At 46.4% G+C, this 12438-nt stretch overlaps 1 protein-coding gene across 1 annotated transcript in view; it reads left to right on the plus strand.

The window, feature by feature from the left end:
- Positions 1–11263, plus strand: part of LOC311141071 (clathrin heavy chain 1-like) — a gene marked incomplete at both ends in the record, with an annotated part of 29639 nt that extends 18376 nt beyond the window's left edge. Inside the window, 25 exons of the mRNA XM_084176348.1 lie at positions 288–488; positions 694–846; positions 1185–1307; positions 1712–1849; positions 1933–2097; positions 2206–2386; positions 2542–2705; positions 3035–3160; positions 3338–3480; positions 3663–3897; positions 3995–4117; positions 4261–4406; positions 4569–4752; positions 4955–5147; positions 5360–5517; positions 5659–5823; positions 5938–6045; positions 6229–6396; positions 6492–6641; positions 6801–6932; positions 7039–7149; positions 7254–7424; positions 7908–8129; positions 10810–10885; positions 11142–11263. Of these exons, the coding sequence (XP_084032474.1) occupies positions 288–488; positions 694–846; positions 1185–1307; positions 1712–1849; positions 1933–2097; positions 2206–2386; positions 2542–2705; positions 3035–3160; positions 3338–3480; positions 3663–3897; positions 3995–4117; positions 4261–4406; positions 4569–4752; positions 4955–5147; positions 5360–5517; positions 5659–5823; positions 5938–6045; positions 6229–6396; positions 6492–6641; positions 6801–6932; positions 7039–7149; positions 7254–7424; positions 7908–8129; positions 10810–10885; positions 11142–11263 (3858 nt within the window). The remainder of the gene's footprint in view (positions 1–287; positions 489–693; positions 847–1184; positions 1308–1711; positions 1850–1932; positions 2098–2205; positions 2387–2541; positions 2706–3034; positions 3161–3337; positions 3481–3662; positions 3898–3994; positions 4118–4260; positions 4407–4568; positions 4753–4954; positions 5148–5359; positions 5518–5658; positions 5824–5937; positions 6046–6228; positions 6397–6491; positions 6642–6800; positions 6933–7038; positions 7150–7253; positions 7425–7907; positions 8130–10809; positions 10886–11141) is intronic.
- Between the last annotated feature and the right edge of the window lie 1175 nt (positions 11264–12438).

Below are 12438 nucleotides of genomic sequence, written 5' to 3' on the forward strand. Positions count from 1 at the left end.
TGATCTGTTGGGTTGGTTTGCGCTGAAGGATGGTTGCAAAATTACGGTAACTTTCCTAAAATTTCCCAAAATCCTGGTGTGAAGATTCCTAGAATCAGGAGGGAATAAGCAGTAAATACGGAAACCCCCAACCAGCATTTCTGGTAAATCTGAGAATTTGGGGAAAGTTACTGGAATTTTGTAACCCTAGGAGGGGAAAATACAGCCTTTTAATGGATGCTCCTTAGCTTTGTTATACACTTAGCAACAATAACATTGAACTATCTTATCCTCTTCCTCTCCTCCAGGGTATCCTGCGGACAGCGGAGACCATCCGTAAGTTCCAGAGTGTGACAGCCCAGCCGGGCCAGGCTTCTCCCCTGCTGCAGTACTTTGGCATCCTGCTGGACCAGGGCCAGCTCAACAAGTTTGAGTCTCTGGAGCTGTGCAGGCCCGTGCTACAGCAGGGACGCAAGCAGCTGCTGGAGAAGTGGCTGAAAGAGGACAAGGTAGGACTGACCGGGGATGGAGCAGTGCACTGGGCAGCCTTGTTACAGTGCTCACACACAAGTCAAGACTAAGACTGTATGTAAACAGGAGTCCCTTACCAGGGTCCATAGAGACTTTCAATCGATTCCCTTTGTGCTTGTATATTTAGCCTGAAATTGCAGTATAGCTACAGTTTATTTGCCTAATGTGTATGTGTGTGTGTAGCTGGAGTGTTCTGAGGAGCTTGGTGACCTGGTTAAGGCAGTAGATCCTACTCTAGCCCTCAGTGTCTACCTCCGGGCCAACGTACCCAGCAAGGTGATCCAGTGCTTTGCTGAGACCGGACAGTTCCAGAAGATAGTGCTCTACGCCAAGAAGGTACACTTCACTCTGAGAATGGATGGACCTCTCTTTGGATGTGTTGCAAATGGCACCCTATTTCCTATATAGTGCACTACTTTTGACCAGGGTCCATAGGGCTAGTAATGCACTATGAAGGGAATAGGGTGCTATTTGGGACACACAACTCTCATAGTATCTAATAGCATTCTGTCATGATCATGATTGAATAAGACAACACTGTTTTAGTAGAACATTTGATTGATCTGAAGTACCTATTTTAAAAATGTCAGCTTGCCCATTTGTCTTGTCTTGTTGTTATGTGGACTCTCTCTCTCTCTCTCTCTCTCTCTCTTTCTCCCTCTTTCCTCTCCTAGGTGGGCTACTCTCCAGACTGGGTGTTTCTGTTGAGGAATGTGATGCGGGTCAGTCCAGACCAGGGTCTACAGTTCTCTCAAATGCTGGTCGCAGATGAGGAGCCCCTGGCCAACATCAACCAGGTAACACACGCACATAGCACTGATACACCTACATGCACTGGCCCACATGCACGCACGCCTGCATGAACACACACACTGCCCAGTGTGGGGCCTCCCAGTCTGTTATTCCTCCTTTTAAGGGCATATCAACTTTCCCCTCCTCCTCTGTCTTAACTGGCTCTGGCTAAAAGTTGTCCACAAGCATAGACCTATGGGCCCTGGCCAAAAGTAATGCACTATATAGGGAATATGGTGCCAATTTGGGATATACTCCTAGAATCAGCAGTTTAGAGGCAACTTCATCCAATCTAATCCAGCAATGCACTTCCTTATTCAGCAGGATAATGTCCCTGTGACTCTTGATTACCTCTTTCTCTACTGTTATTGGCTGCTAATGTCCCCCCTCTCTCTTGTGATTGGTGTAGATAGTGGATGTGTTCATGGAGGGAAGTCTGATTCAGCAGTGTACCTCCTTCCTATTGGACGCTCTGAAGAACAACCAGCCAGCCGAGGGACACCTACAGACACGCCTACTGGAGATGAACCTCATCCATGCCCCCCAGGTACACACACACACACCTTTCATAATGTCTGTTGTGTTTCTATTGGTGCAGTATGTGTTGCAACTGGTTCTGTGTGTATCCAGGTTGCCGATGCAATCCTTGGCAACCAGATGTTTAGTCACTATGACCGTGCCCACATCGCCCAGCTGTGTGAGAAGGCTGGACTACTACAGAGGGCTCTAGAACACTACACTGACCTGTTCGACATCAAACGGGCTGTCGTACACACTCACCTGCTCAACCCTGAGGTACGTAGGTGTATGTGGGGTGGGTTCAAATGTAACCTCTCTTGTTCTCTCCTCTCACTCTTGTGTGTGTGTGTGTGTGTGTGTTAACCCTCTCCTCTCTCCCTGTAGTGGCTGGTGAACTTCTTTGGCGCCCTGTCAGTAGAGGACTCAGTAGAGTGTCTTCGGGCCATGTTGTCAGCCAACATCAGACAGAACCTTCAGCTGTGTGTCCAGGTGGCATCTAAATACCACGAGCAGCTGGGAACAAACGCCCTGGTGGAGCTCTTTGAGTCCTTCAAGAGCTACGAGGGTACGTCTGGGTCTTGCTTCTCTTATGTTTTAAAACGTGTCAGCTTGTGGTCCAGCTGTTAGAGCCGCAGACCCAGGCACACATGCACAGCCTAGGATACTAGAGCCGAGGCTACCATATGTTTTCACAGGGAAACTGTGTTCTTCCTCTCCCAGGTCTGTTCTACTTCCTGGGCTCCATAGTGAACTTCAGCCAGGACCCTGACGTCCATTTTAAATACATCCAGGCGGCCTGTAAGACAGGGCAGATCAAGGAAGTGGAGCGCATATGTAGAGAGAGCAACTGTTACGACCCGGACAGGGTCAAGAACTTCCTCAAGGTACGAGGGCTACCCTAGCAGTGTTGGTTGGGTGAACGTTTATTTGTAAGTCGCTCTGGATAAGAGTGTCTGCTAAATTACTCAGATGTAAAAAAAATTATAATAATAAAATAAGTACAAATGTTTAGCACAGTCGTTAGTCTGGAAGACTACAAACCAGGTTCACTAGCATTCAGTTACATGTAAGATCGGAAATTACATGTACCAGACTGAATTCTCATCTTTCACAGTTGTTTTATGGGATTTCAGCTTCCTTTTACAAATGCAAGAAAATGCTAATGAAATGTAACTATTGATGTTCTGTGTTGCCTCTCTCTCTCTCCCATCAGGAGGCTAAATTGACAGACCAGCTGCCTTTGATCATTGTGTGTGACCGCTTTGACTTTGTCCATGACCTGGTGCTCTATCTCTACCGCAACACTCTGCAGAAGTACATAGAGATCTACGTTCAGAAGGTAAAAGCCATCAGCCTGGCAGCAGGCACAGTGAGGAACACAGCACTGCAGGGAAGGAAGATGAGAAATGTCAAGATACCTTTTTGTTGGTTTTACCAATAGCACTATCCCATAATTAATTTTGCTGTAATTACCATTGCCTGACATTGTCATTGCCTCGCATTGACGTTTGTGTAGGTGAACCCCAGCCGTCTACCTGTGGTGATAGGAGGTCTGTTGGATGTAGACTGTGCTGAAGACATCATTAAGAACCTGATCATGGTGGTGAGAGGACAGTTCTCCACTGATGAGCTGGTGGCAGAGGTGGAGAAGAGGAACAGGTACAGACACATCACTTACGCATGTGGTCTCCAACATTGTCGGCTCCTATACTTCAAATGGGGAGAACACTTTGTCAGAACTTTCAGGCCTGTTCTTTCCCCCTGGTGAGGCAATGCCTCAATGATCCCAGACAAAATGTTTCAAGAGGGTTTCTCAAAAGGAGATTTTGTGTGTGTTCCAGATTGAAACTGTTGTTGCCATGGCTTGAGTCTCGTATCCACGAGGGCTGTGAGGAGCCAGCTACCCATAATGCCTTGGCTAAGATCTACATTGACAGTAACAACACCCCGGAGCGCTTCTTGAAGGAGAACACCTTCTACGACAGCGCTGTAGTGGGGAGGTATTGTGAGAAGAGAGATCCCCACCTCGCCTGTGTCGCCTATGAGAGGGGCCAGTGTGACATGGACCTTATCAAGGTCTGAACACACACCACACACACACACACACCACACACACCCAAGGGAGATGACTATGATGCACTGATTGATTTGGTTTCATTGTGCTCTGTTGTAGGTGTGCAATGAGAACTCCCTGTTCAAGAGTGAGGCTCGCTACCTGGTCCGACGGAAAGACCCAGAACTATGGGCCAACGTTCTAGAGGAGAACAACCCTTATAGACGCCAACTCATAGACCAGGTAAGTAGAATACCCTCTGATAACACTATGTTGGTATCTCTGATCTGTATGTCCCTGTGTTCTGATCTGTGTCTCCCTGTGTTCTGATCTGTATCTCCCTGTATTTGCCTGTGTTATGACCTGTGTTTCATTGTGTTTCCCAGGTGGTGCAGACAGCTCTGTCAGAGACCCAGGACCCAGAGGAGGTGTCTGTGACGGTCAAGGCCTTTATGACAGCTGACCTGCCCAATGAGCTCATCGAACTACTGGAGAAGATTGTACTGGACAACTCAATCTTCAGCGAGCATCGGTCAGTCACCATGCACGCACACACAAACACTTTTCAAACACTTTACTTGGCCTCACAGTTAAGCGTTGAGGTTGAAAAGACTCAAATATTTCAAATGTTCTACGAATACCTGTAGTGGAAGTCTTATCTAGCCTCTGTGTATCTTCTCTGTTTCTCCCCCAGAAACCTCCAGAACCTGCTGATCCTGACGGCCATCAAGGCAGACCGGACGCGTGTGATGGAGTACATCAACCGCCTGGACAACTACGACGCCCCAGACATTGCTAACATCGCCATCAGTAACGAGCTCTTCGAGGAGGCCTTCGCCATCTTCAAGAAGTTTGACGTCAACACCTCCGCCATTCAGGTTAACAAGATTCTGAATATAATACAAATATTTAGCTAATCATTGTACCCTCTTTATTTCAAAGCACCAATAATACTTTTCTTTACTTTACTTTTCTTTCTGCACCTTACAAATATTTTATCATTGGACCTCTTTATTTACTTTTCTTTGTGCTACTTACTCATTCACACAGCATTTTCATACTGACCAACTGTCTCTCTAGGTCCTGATCGAGCATATCAGTAACCTGGACAGAGCCTATGAGTTTGCAGAGCATTGCAATGAGGCTGCAGTATGGAGTCAGCTGGCCAGAGCCCAGCTCCAGAGAGACCTTGTTAAAGAGGCCATTGACTCCTACATCAAAGCTGATGACCCGTCAGCCTACATGGAGGTGGTCAGCGCTGCCAGCAAGAACAGTAAGACAACCCATCACCATAACTAACCTGCACTGTGTGAGAGACAGGAACATGGAAAAGCAAGGACACTGAGGCATTAGTCGGGATAAATCCAAAAGGGCAGTAGTGGGGATAAGTCCAAAAAGAGTTCACTTGAAGCCTCCTATGCACTGTATGTGTGCATAATGTATATAATTTATGATGTGTGTGTGTGTATAATGTGTGTATTGTAGATAACTGGGAGGACCTGGTGAAGTTCCTTCAGTTGGCTCGTAAGAAGGCCAGAGAGTCGTATGTAGAGACAGAGCTCATCTTTGCTCTGGCTAAAACTGGTAGACTGGCCGAATTAGAGGAATTTGTCAGCGGCCCTAACAACGCCCATATACAACAGGTAAATGTGTCAAATACATACAAAATGCACATTTATCAACATGTAACGTTTTGTTCACTGAGACCTTTGGTTTCAACTTTGAACTCTCACTCTCCATTGATTCCTCCCTTTCCATCTCACCCTCTCTTTCTCCTCCTGCAGGTGGGAGATAGGTGTTATGAAGAAGGGATGTACGATGCTGCCAAGCTGCTGTATAATAACGTGTCCAACTTTGCCCGCCTGGCATCCACGCTGGTACACCTAGGAGAGTACCAAGCTGCTGTGGACAGCGCCAGGAAAGCCAACAGCACACGCACCTGGAAGGAGGTACATCTAAACATTCTTACACACACATGTTATGCTGTACGTGTAAGTGATAGATGGAATCTCCATTTGTTGGGTTGTGTTTATCATGATTTAGCTCGATCTCTCTCTCTCAAGGTGTGTTGTGCGTGTGTGGATGGGGAAGAGTTTCGATTGGCTCAGATCTGTGGTCTACACATTGTCATCCACGCTGATGAACTGGAGGAGCTCATCAGTTACTATCAGGTGACTACCCTGTACCGTTTACCTGCTGATGCCCTCAATAGTTTACTATCAAGTAAATACCCTGTATCAGTCACCTGCTGATGCCCTCTATAGTTTACTATCAGGTAAAGGGAATGTTTTCAGATAGTTTTGGTACAGTGTCTGTGTTTGTGGTTAACTCATGTTTGTGTCTATGTGTATCAGGACCGGGGCTACTATGAGGAGCTGATAGCCCTGTTGGAGGCCGCGTTGGGTTTGGAGCGCGCTCACATGGGCATGTTCACAGAGCTGGCCATCCTCTACTCCAAATTTAAACCCCAGAAGATGAGAGAACACCTTGAACTCTTCTGGTCCCGCGTTAACATCCCTAAGGTGTGTCTCTCTCTAAATAAAACTATTGTAAATATTTATATTTTCCCATATCTGTCATGTCTATGTGACCTCACTTGCTGTGGTTGTCCAATCAGGTGCTGCGAGCGGCAGAGCAGTCCCACCTGTGGGCGGAGTTAGTGTTTCTGTATGATAAATACGAGGAATATGACAACGCTGTCCTCACGATGATGTCACATCCTACTGAGGCATGGAAGGAGGTGCAGTTCCAGGACATCATTGCCAAGGTAACATGACCTCGTCAGTCCTCACTCACAAAATAGTTGAAAACCTCACTGAAGGGCTAAAGGTATTCTAACTACAACTGTAGCCAAGCTCTATCTCATTTTCTAATTCTTTCACCTCTCTCCACAAGGAACTTCATTGTGTTGTATGACTCTTTCTAGGTGGCCAATGTGGAGCTGTACTACAAATCCCTTTCCTTTTACCTGGACTACAAACCTCTGCTGACGAACAGCCTTCTGACCATACTGTCACCACGGTTAGACCACAGCCGCACGGTCACCTACTTCACCAAGGTAATCAATCAAAACCCGGAATTGACTGAAAAACATGATCACACAATACAACACTGCAGATTTAGCAGCAACACAAGACCAAATAATATGACGTGTGTGTCTCCAGGTGAACCAGTTGAAGTTGGTAAAGCCTTACCTGAGGTCAGTCCAGAGTCATAACAACAAGGGAGTCAACGAGGCCCTCAATAACCTACTGACAGAGGAGGAGGATTACCAGGTGAGGGAGTGTGTGTGTGTTATGGTTACGCCCTTATGTTGTCCTATGGCATTATATTTTGTGGTCTCCAGTAAGCATTACTTGCGTGTCTGTGTTGTCCATAGGGTCTGAGGGCGTCTATCGATGCATATGATAACTTTGACACCATTGGTTTGGCCCAGAGACTGGAGAAGCATGAACTGATTGAGTTCAGACGCATCGCAGCATACCTCTACAAAGGTAACAACCGCTGGAGACAGAGCGTGGAACTCTGCAAGAAGGACAAATTATACAAGGTAAACATTTTTGGGGGAATACTAGTTGTTCCTGCCAAACCAGCACCTGGATCCAGACGCACTGCTGTGCACAGGGTTTTTTACTTCTTGTTTTGCACTGTAAATATTTTGTGGGACCCTGTCACACTTCACTCTACTTTGACTAGAGCCTGATGGGGGCACTGTTTCGCTTTGGAGGAGGGAAATTGTGAATATTTAGTCAACTGCAACCTGTTGAAATAAGTGTCTTCCTTCAGTTTTCTCCTCCGTAGCTTTTCAGCTTTGGAATGATATGTAACCACTGGTGCAACATCTGTGAGAATCAAAATGTTCCCATGTTTCATCAATCATTCAATCCATCCATCCATCCATCCATCCATCTCTTCCCCTGTCAGTCTGTCTCAAGATGGGATGCTGTATGCTGCAGAGACACGACTGCGGTCTCAAATCAATCAATCTTTTAATCAATCAATCAACCCCCCTCTTACTGTGTGTGTTTGTCAGGATGCAATGCTGTACGCTGCTGAGTCTAACGATGCTGAGCTGGCTGAGACCCTGCTGCAGTGGTTTTTGGAGGAGGGAAGGAAGGAGTGTTTCGCTGCCTGTCTGTTTGCCTCCTACGACCTGTTGCACCCTGATGTGGTGCTGGAGCTGGCCTGGAGACACAACATCATGGACTTTGCCATGCCATACTTCATCCAAGTCATGAGGGAGTACCTCACCAAGGTCAGTCCTGCTCCAAACACAGCAAGCGCATCGTGTGTCCCAAATGGCACCCTATTCTCTATATAATGCACTACTTCTGACCAGAGCCCTATTGGCCCTGGTCAAAAGTAGTGCACTATATAGAGAATAGGGTGCCATTTGGGACGTACACCAAATGTTAATTTCAGTGGGTGAAAATGTAGTAAGCTAAATAATGGATTTCTTCCTGCTAACTTAACAGGTACATTTTTGCAGATATCTTTCTCTTCCTTTAAGAAACAGACAGTTGTCCTTGACCTTCTCTCTGTAGGTATTGTAAAAGCAGACAGGGTTTAGAGATTAATAAATACTTTTGGCAATACAAATGAAAATAGTGGAAAGTTTACTTAAATATGGCGATAACGCTGCTAGAGAAAGCTTATTTTGTATTTCTTCACTTTGTGTTTGTAATTAAGTTAAAACATGAGACACTCTTTAAGTCGGGAAGACTAGCATTCCTCTAGAACAATATCTAGTAATGACACCACTTCCTATAACCTTTGACCCCAATATATGTGTGGTCACCTCTGTGGGTTCTCTTCCAGGTTGATGAGGTTGCGGAGAAGGTGACGGTCTCTGGCTCTCTTTATTTATCTCCTTTTTGTTCTGTCTGTTTTCTGTTCTAACATAGACCCTAGGTTTCTGATGTAGGAACCTAGAATGGACTTGTATGTAGACTGAGAATCCTTAACTGAGGGCTGGCCAGTCCTGGTCCTTTAGAGTGTCACAGGGGGTGTAGGGTTCTGTTCCAGTCCAACACCAACCTACCTGATTAAGCCTAATGTCTTTCTAGATTGAAGACTGAATCAGATGTGTAAGAGCAGGGCAACAAAAGCCATGCTCACACTCAACCCCCTAGAACCAGGGCTGGCCACCCTTAGCCTACTGGGACCCCCCCCCCCTGGTCTCTCCTCTAACTGATAATCCCAGACTGTTTGCTCCTGGTTAACAGTAACACATGATAAAGGTCCTGGTTAACAGTAACACATGATAAAGGTCCTGGTTAACAGTAACACATGATAGAAGATGGAACAGTATGATAGAACAGCAACACATGAAAGAAGGTGCTGCACTATAATCCTCCACATTAGTAGTCAGCTAGCCTGAGTGACAATCTGTTTGTTCTACCATGCCAACGCCTTGTCACTTATTTGGCCTGACTAATGACCGCAATGGAGTTGGCAAGAGCACAAACAGATCTGGGACCAGGCTAGTAGTTAGCAGCTCCAGGACTGCAGTGTCTGCTGGATTCCTATGTCTGCCTTTAAACTGATCAGTGATTTGCCAGAGAGCATGCTGTACTCCCCTAGTTAGATGAGCAGCAGGTGAAGAGCACCAGACACTTGGCCCTCCCTGGAGGACTTGAGTCGAAGCCCCGTGCTGCACACACAGTTCTGTCGGAGTATTCTCATATAGCTTTAACAGCTATGTACAGTAACACCGTAGTGCACAATACCACATGTTGAGAAGCATCCCCTAAGTATACAGCCACTAGCTAGCTGTACAGCCACTAGAGAACCTAGTGCCCTACTTTTGACCAGAGCCATAAAAGTAGTGCACTGTATAGGGAAAAGGGTACCATTTGGGATACACACCATTAATTAGCTTTCTATACATGTTAATGATGTTATTTATCAGAGGAGGCACATACTCCCTTGTAGTATTATTTTCTGCTGCTGAAATTCTTACCATTCACACTGCCAGTTTATTTTGTAGTTATAACATTCTAATTCTTCAGTTCGTTTTAGTTAATTGTCTGTACAGACAAGTCACATCTTCACATGGAGCTATTATTACTCAAAACAGAGATTCTAAATGGCAAAAATAGACAATTTGGAATAACTTATTTAATTATTTAATTATATGACTTTATTACAATACATGAATTACGTTAAACCATTTCTGTTTGCCTCTTGAATACATCAGAAACCTTGCTTGATTTGCTTTATTTAGCCTTTATTAGACACTGTACTGCTCACACTTCTGAAGCATTGTCTGCGAAGATGGCTGCACGTTTACTTGAGCAATTAGCAGTTCACTTTACCACTTACAGTTTCAAAAAGATGCATGCTCTTAACCAAGCAAAATACTTTTGATAAACCGCTCTTGATGAGTTGATGAAATATTGCATTTTGTTAGGCAAGGAGTGCCCTGTAGCTGAAGCATGTTAAGTTGTGATTTAGGTTTGTCTGTTTTGCTCCTGGACTGGGATGTATTTGCATTTTCTAGGCTTGAATAAATGTGTCAGCATCTTGGCATGGGCCAAGCTTCTCCACCACAGAGAATACACAATTAACTTTCACAAGCCCTCCTGTATACAGTGCTTCTAGAGTAGTTTAAAGATGCTCCCTCACCTGTAAGGAAAACTGTAGTTTCTCACCAATCCCGCATGGCATCTTCTCTAAGATGTAGAAATAGATACTAGATAGATACTAGTCTATAAAGTCTGATATTGAAAGGTGAAGTACAATATTATGCATATTGTTGTCTTCATGACAAAAGTTAACCTCACCAATAAAATATTATCTGAATTGATCTCTGTAGAACATTCAGAGATTTTTTTTTTTTTTTTGAAAACGCCAGTTTTTTATTGTAGTGAGCCCATCCATTAGGCGACTGACTGGCTTTTCTCTCTGACCTCTGTCTTACCCTCTGTTCTCAGGTGGACAAACTGGAGGAGTCAGAAAGCCAAAGGAAGACAGAGGAAGAAGTTACAGAACCCACTCCCATAGTTTTCGGTAGGTTCGGTAATGCAGTTTATATGATACATTCCAAATCCCAAACACACTCCTGTCCCTCTGCCCTGGTTCCTTCTAGCCTATTAAAAGGCTTGGTTAAGCTTTCATATCCATGAGGGGAATCAGTTGGCATAGGGAGGGGAATGAGTATGGGAATTTGAGTGCAACGCAAAAAGCCAGCTGTTTATTATTGATGAAATGGTAACAATTCTGTATGTTTAACCGTGTGTGTGTGTGTGTGTGTGTGTACATACAGGTCAGCAGCTGATGTTGACGGCAGGCTCTGCTCCAGTGGCTCCCCAGCCAGGATACCCAGGAGGCTACGGATACGCTGCCCCAGGCTACTCCCCCCAGCCCCCCTACAGCTACAACATGTAGACCACCTCTACCCCACCCAGCCCCCTAGGGCTACAACATGTAGACCACCTCTACCCCACCCAGCCCCCTAGGGCTACAACATGTAGACCACCTCTACCCCACCCAGCCCCCTAGGGCTACAACATGTAGACCACCTCTACCCCACCCAGCCCCCTAGGGCTACAACATGTAGACCACCTCTACCCCACCCAGCCCCCTAGGGCTACAACATGTAGACCACCTCTACCCCACCCAGCCCCCTAGGGCTACAACATGTAGACCACCTCTACCCCACCCAGCCCCCCCACGGCTACAACATGTAGACCACCTCTACCCCACCCAGCCCGCCTACGGCTACAACATGTAGACCACCTCTACCCCACCCAGCCCTCTAGGGCTACAACATGTAGACCACCTCTACCCCACCCAGCCCCCCCACGGCTACAACATGTAGACCACCTCTACCCCACCCAGCCCCCTAGGGCTACAACATGTAGACCACCTCTACCCCACCCAGCCCTCTAGGGCTACAACATGTAGACCACCTCTACCCCACCCAGCCCGCCTACGGCTACAACATGTAGACCACCTCTACCCCACCCAGCCCTCTAGGGCTACAACATGTAGAGCACCTCTACCCCACCCAGCCCGCCTACGGCTACAACATGTAGACCACCTCTACCCCACCCAGCCCCCTAGGGCTAAACTAAGTCTTCGTTCCTAATGGTACCCTATTCCCTGTATAGTCAACTACTTTTGACCAGGGCCCATATGGCTCTGGCCTAAAGTAGTGCAGTATATATAGGCCATAGGGTGTCGTTTGGGACGCAGATCATGTAGACCTTAAGGTCCCGGTAATTCTACCTGGAGCTCCTAACACACCTCCCTCGGCCAACCTCAGGCCCCAACCTGAACCACACTTACCCTGCACTGGGATACACATACACATAGAGCTTGATTATGGATTCTATATGTATTCCCAGCCTTGAAACCCCTGATACACCTAATCTCACTACTCTGAGACACACCTAGCCCACCTATGGACACTCCTAACCCCCACACCCAAATCTCTCAACCAAAAAGACCTCCACTTTGCTCCCACCTCCTCTCGCTCCCACCTCCTCTTGATCCCCCATCCCTCTCCAATGGACTAGGGTTCTTCAATTCTGGTCCTGGAGGGCCGAAACACCTCTGTT

This window comes from Coregonus lavaretus (assembly GCF_964263955.1).
Source record: "Coregonus lavaretus genome assembly, chromosome: 14".
NCBI lineage: Eukaryota > Metazoa > Chordata > Actinopteri > Salmoniformes > Salmonidae > Coregonus > Coregonus lavaretus.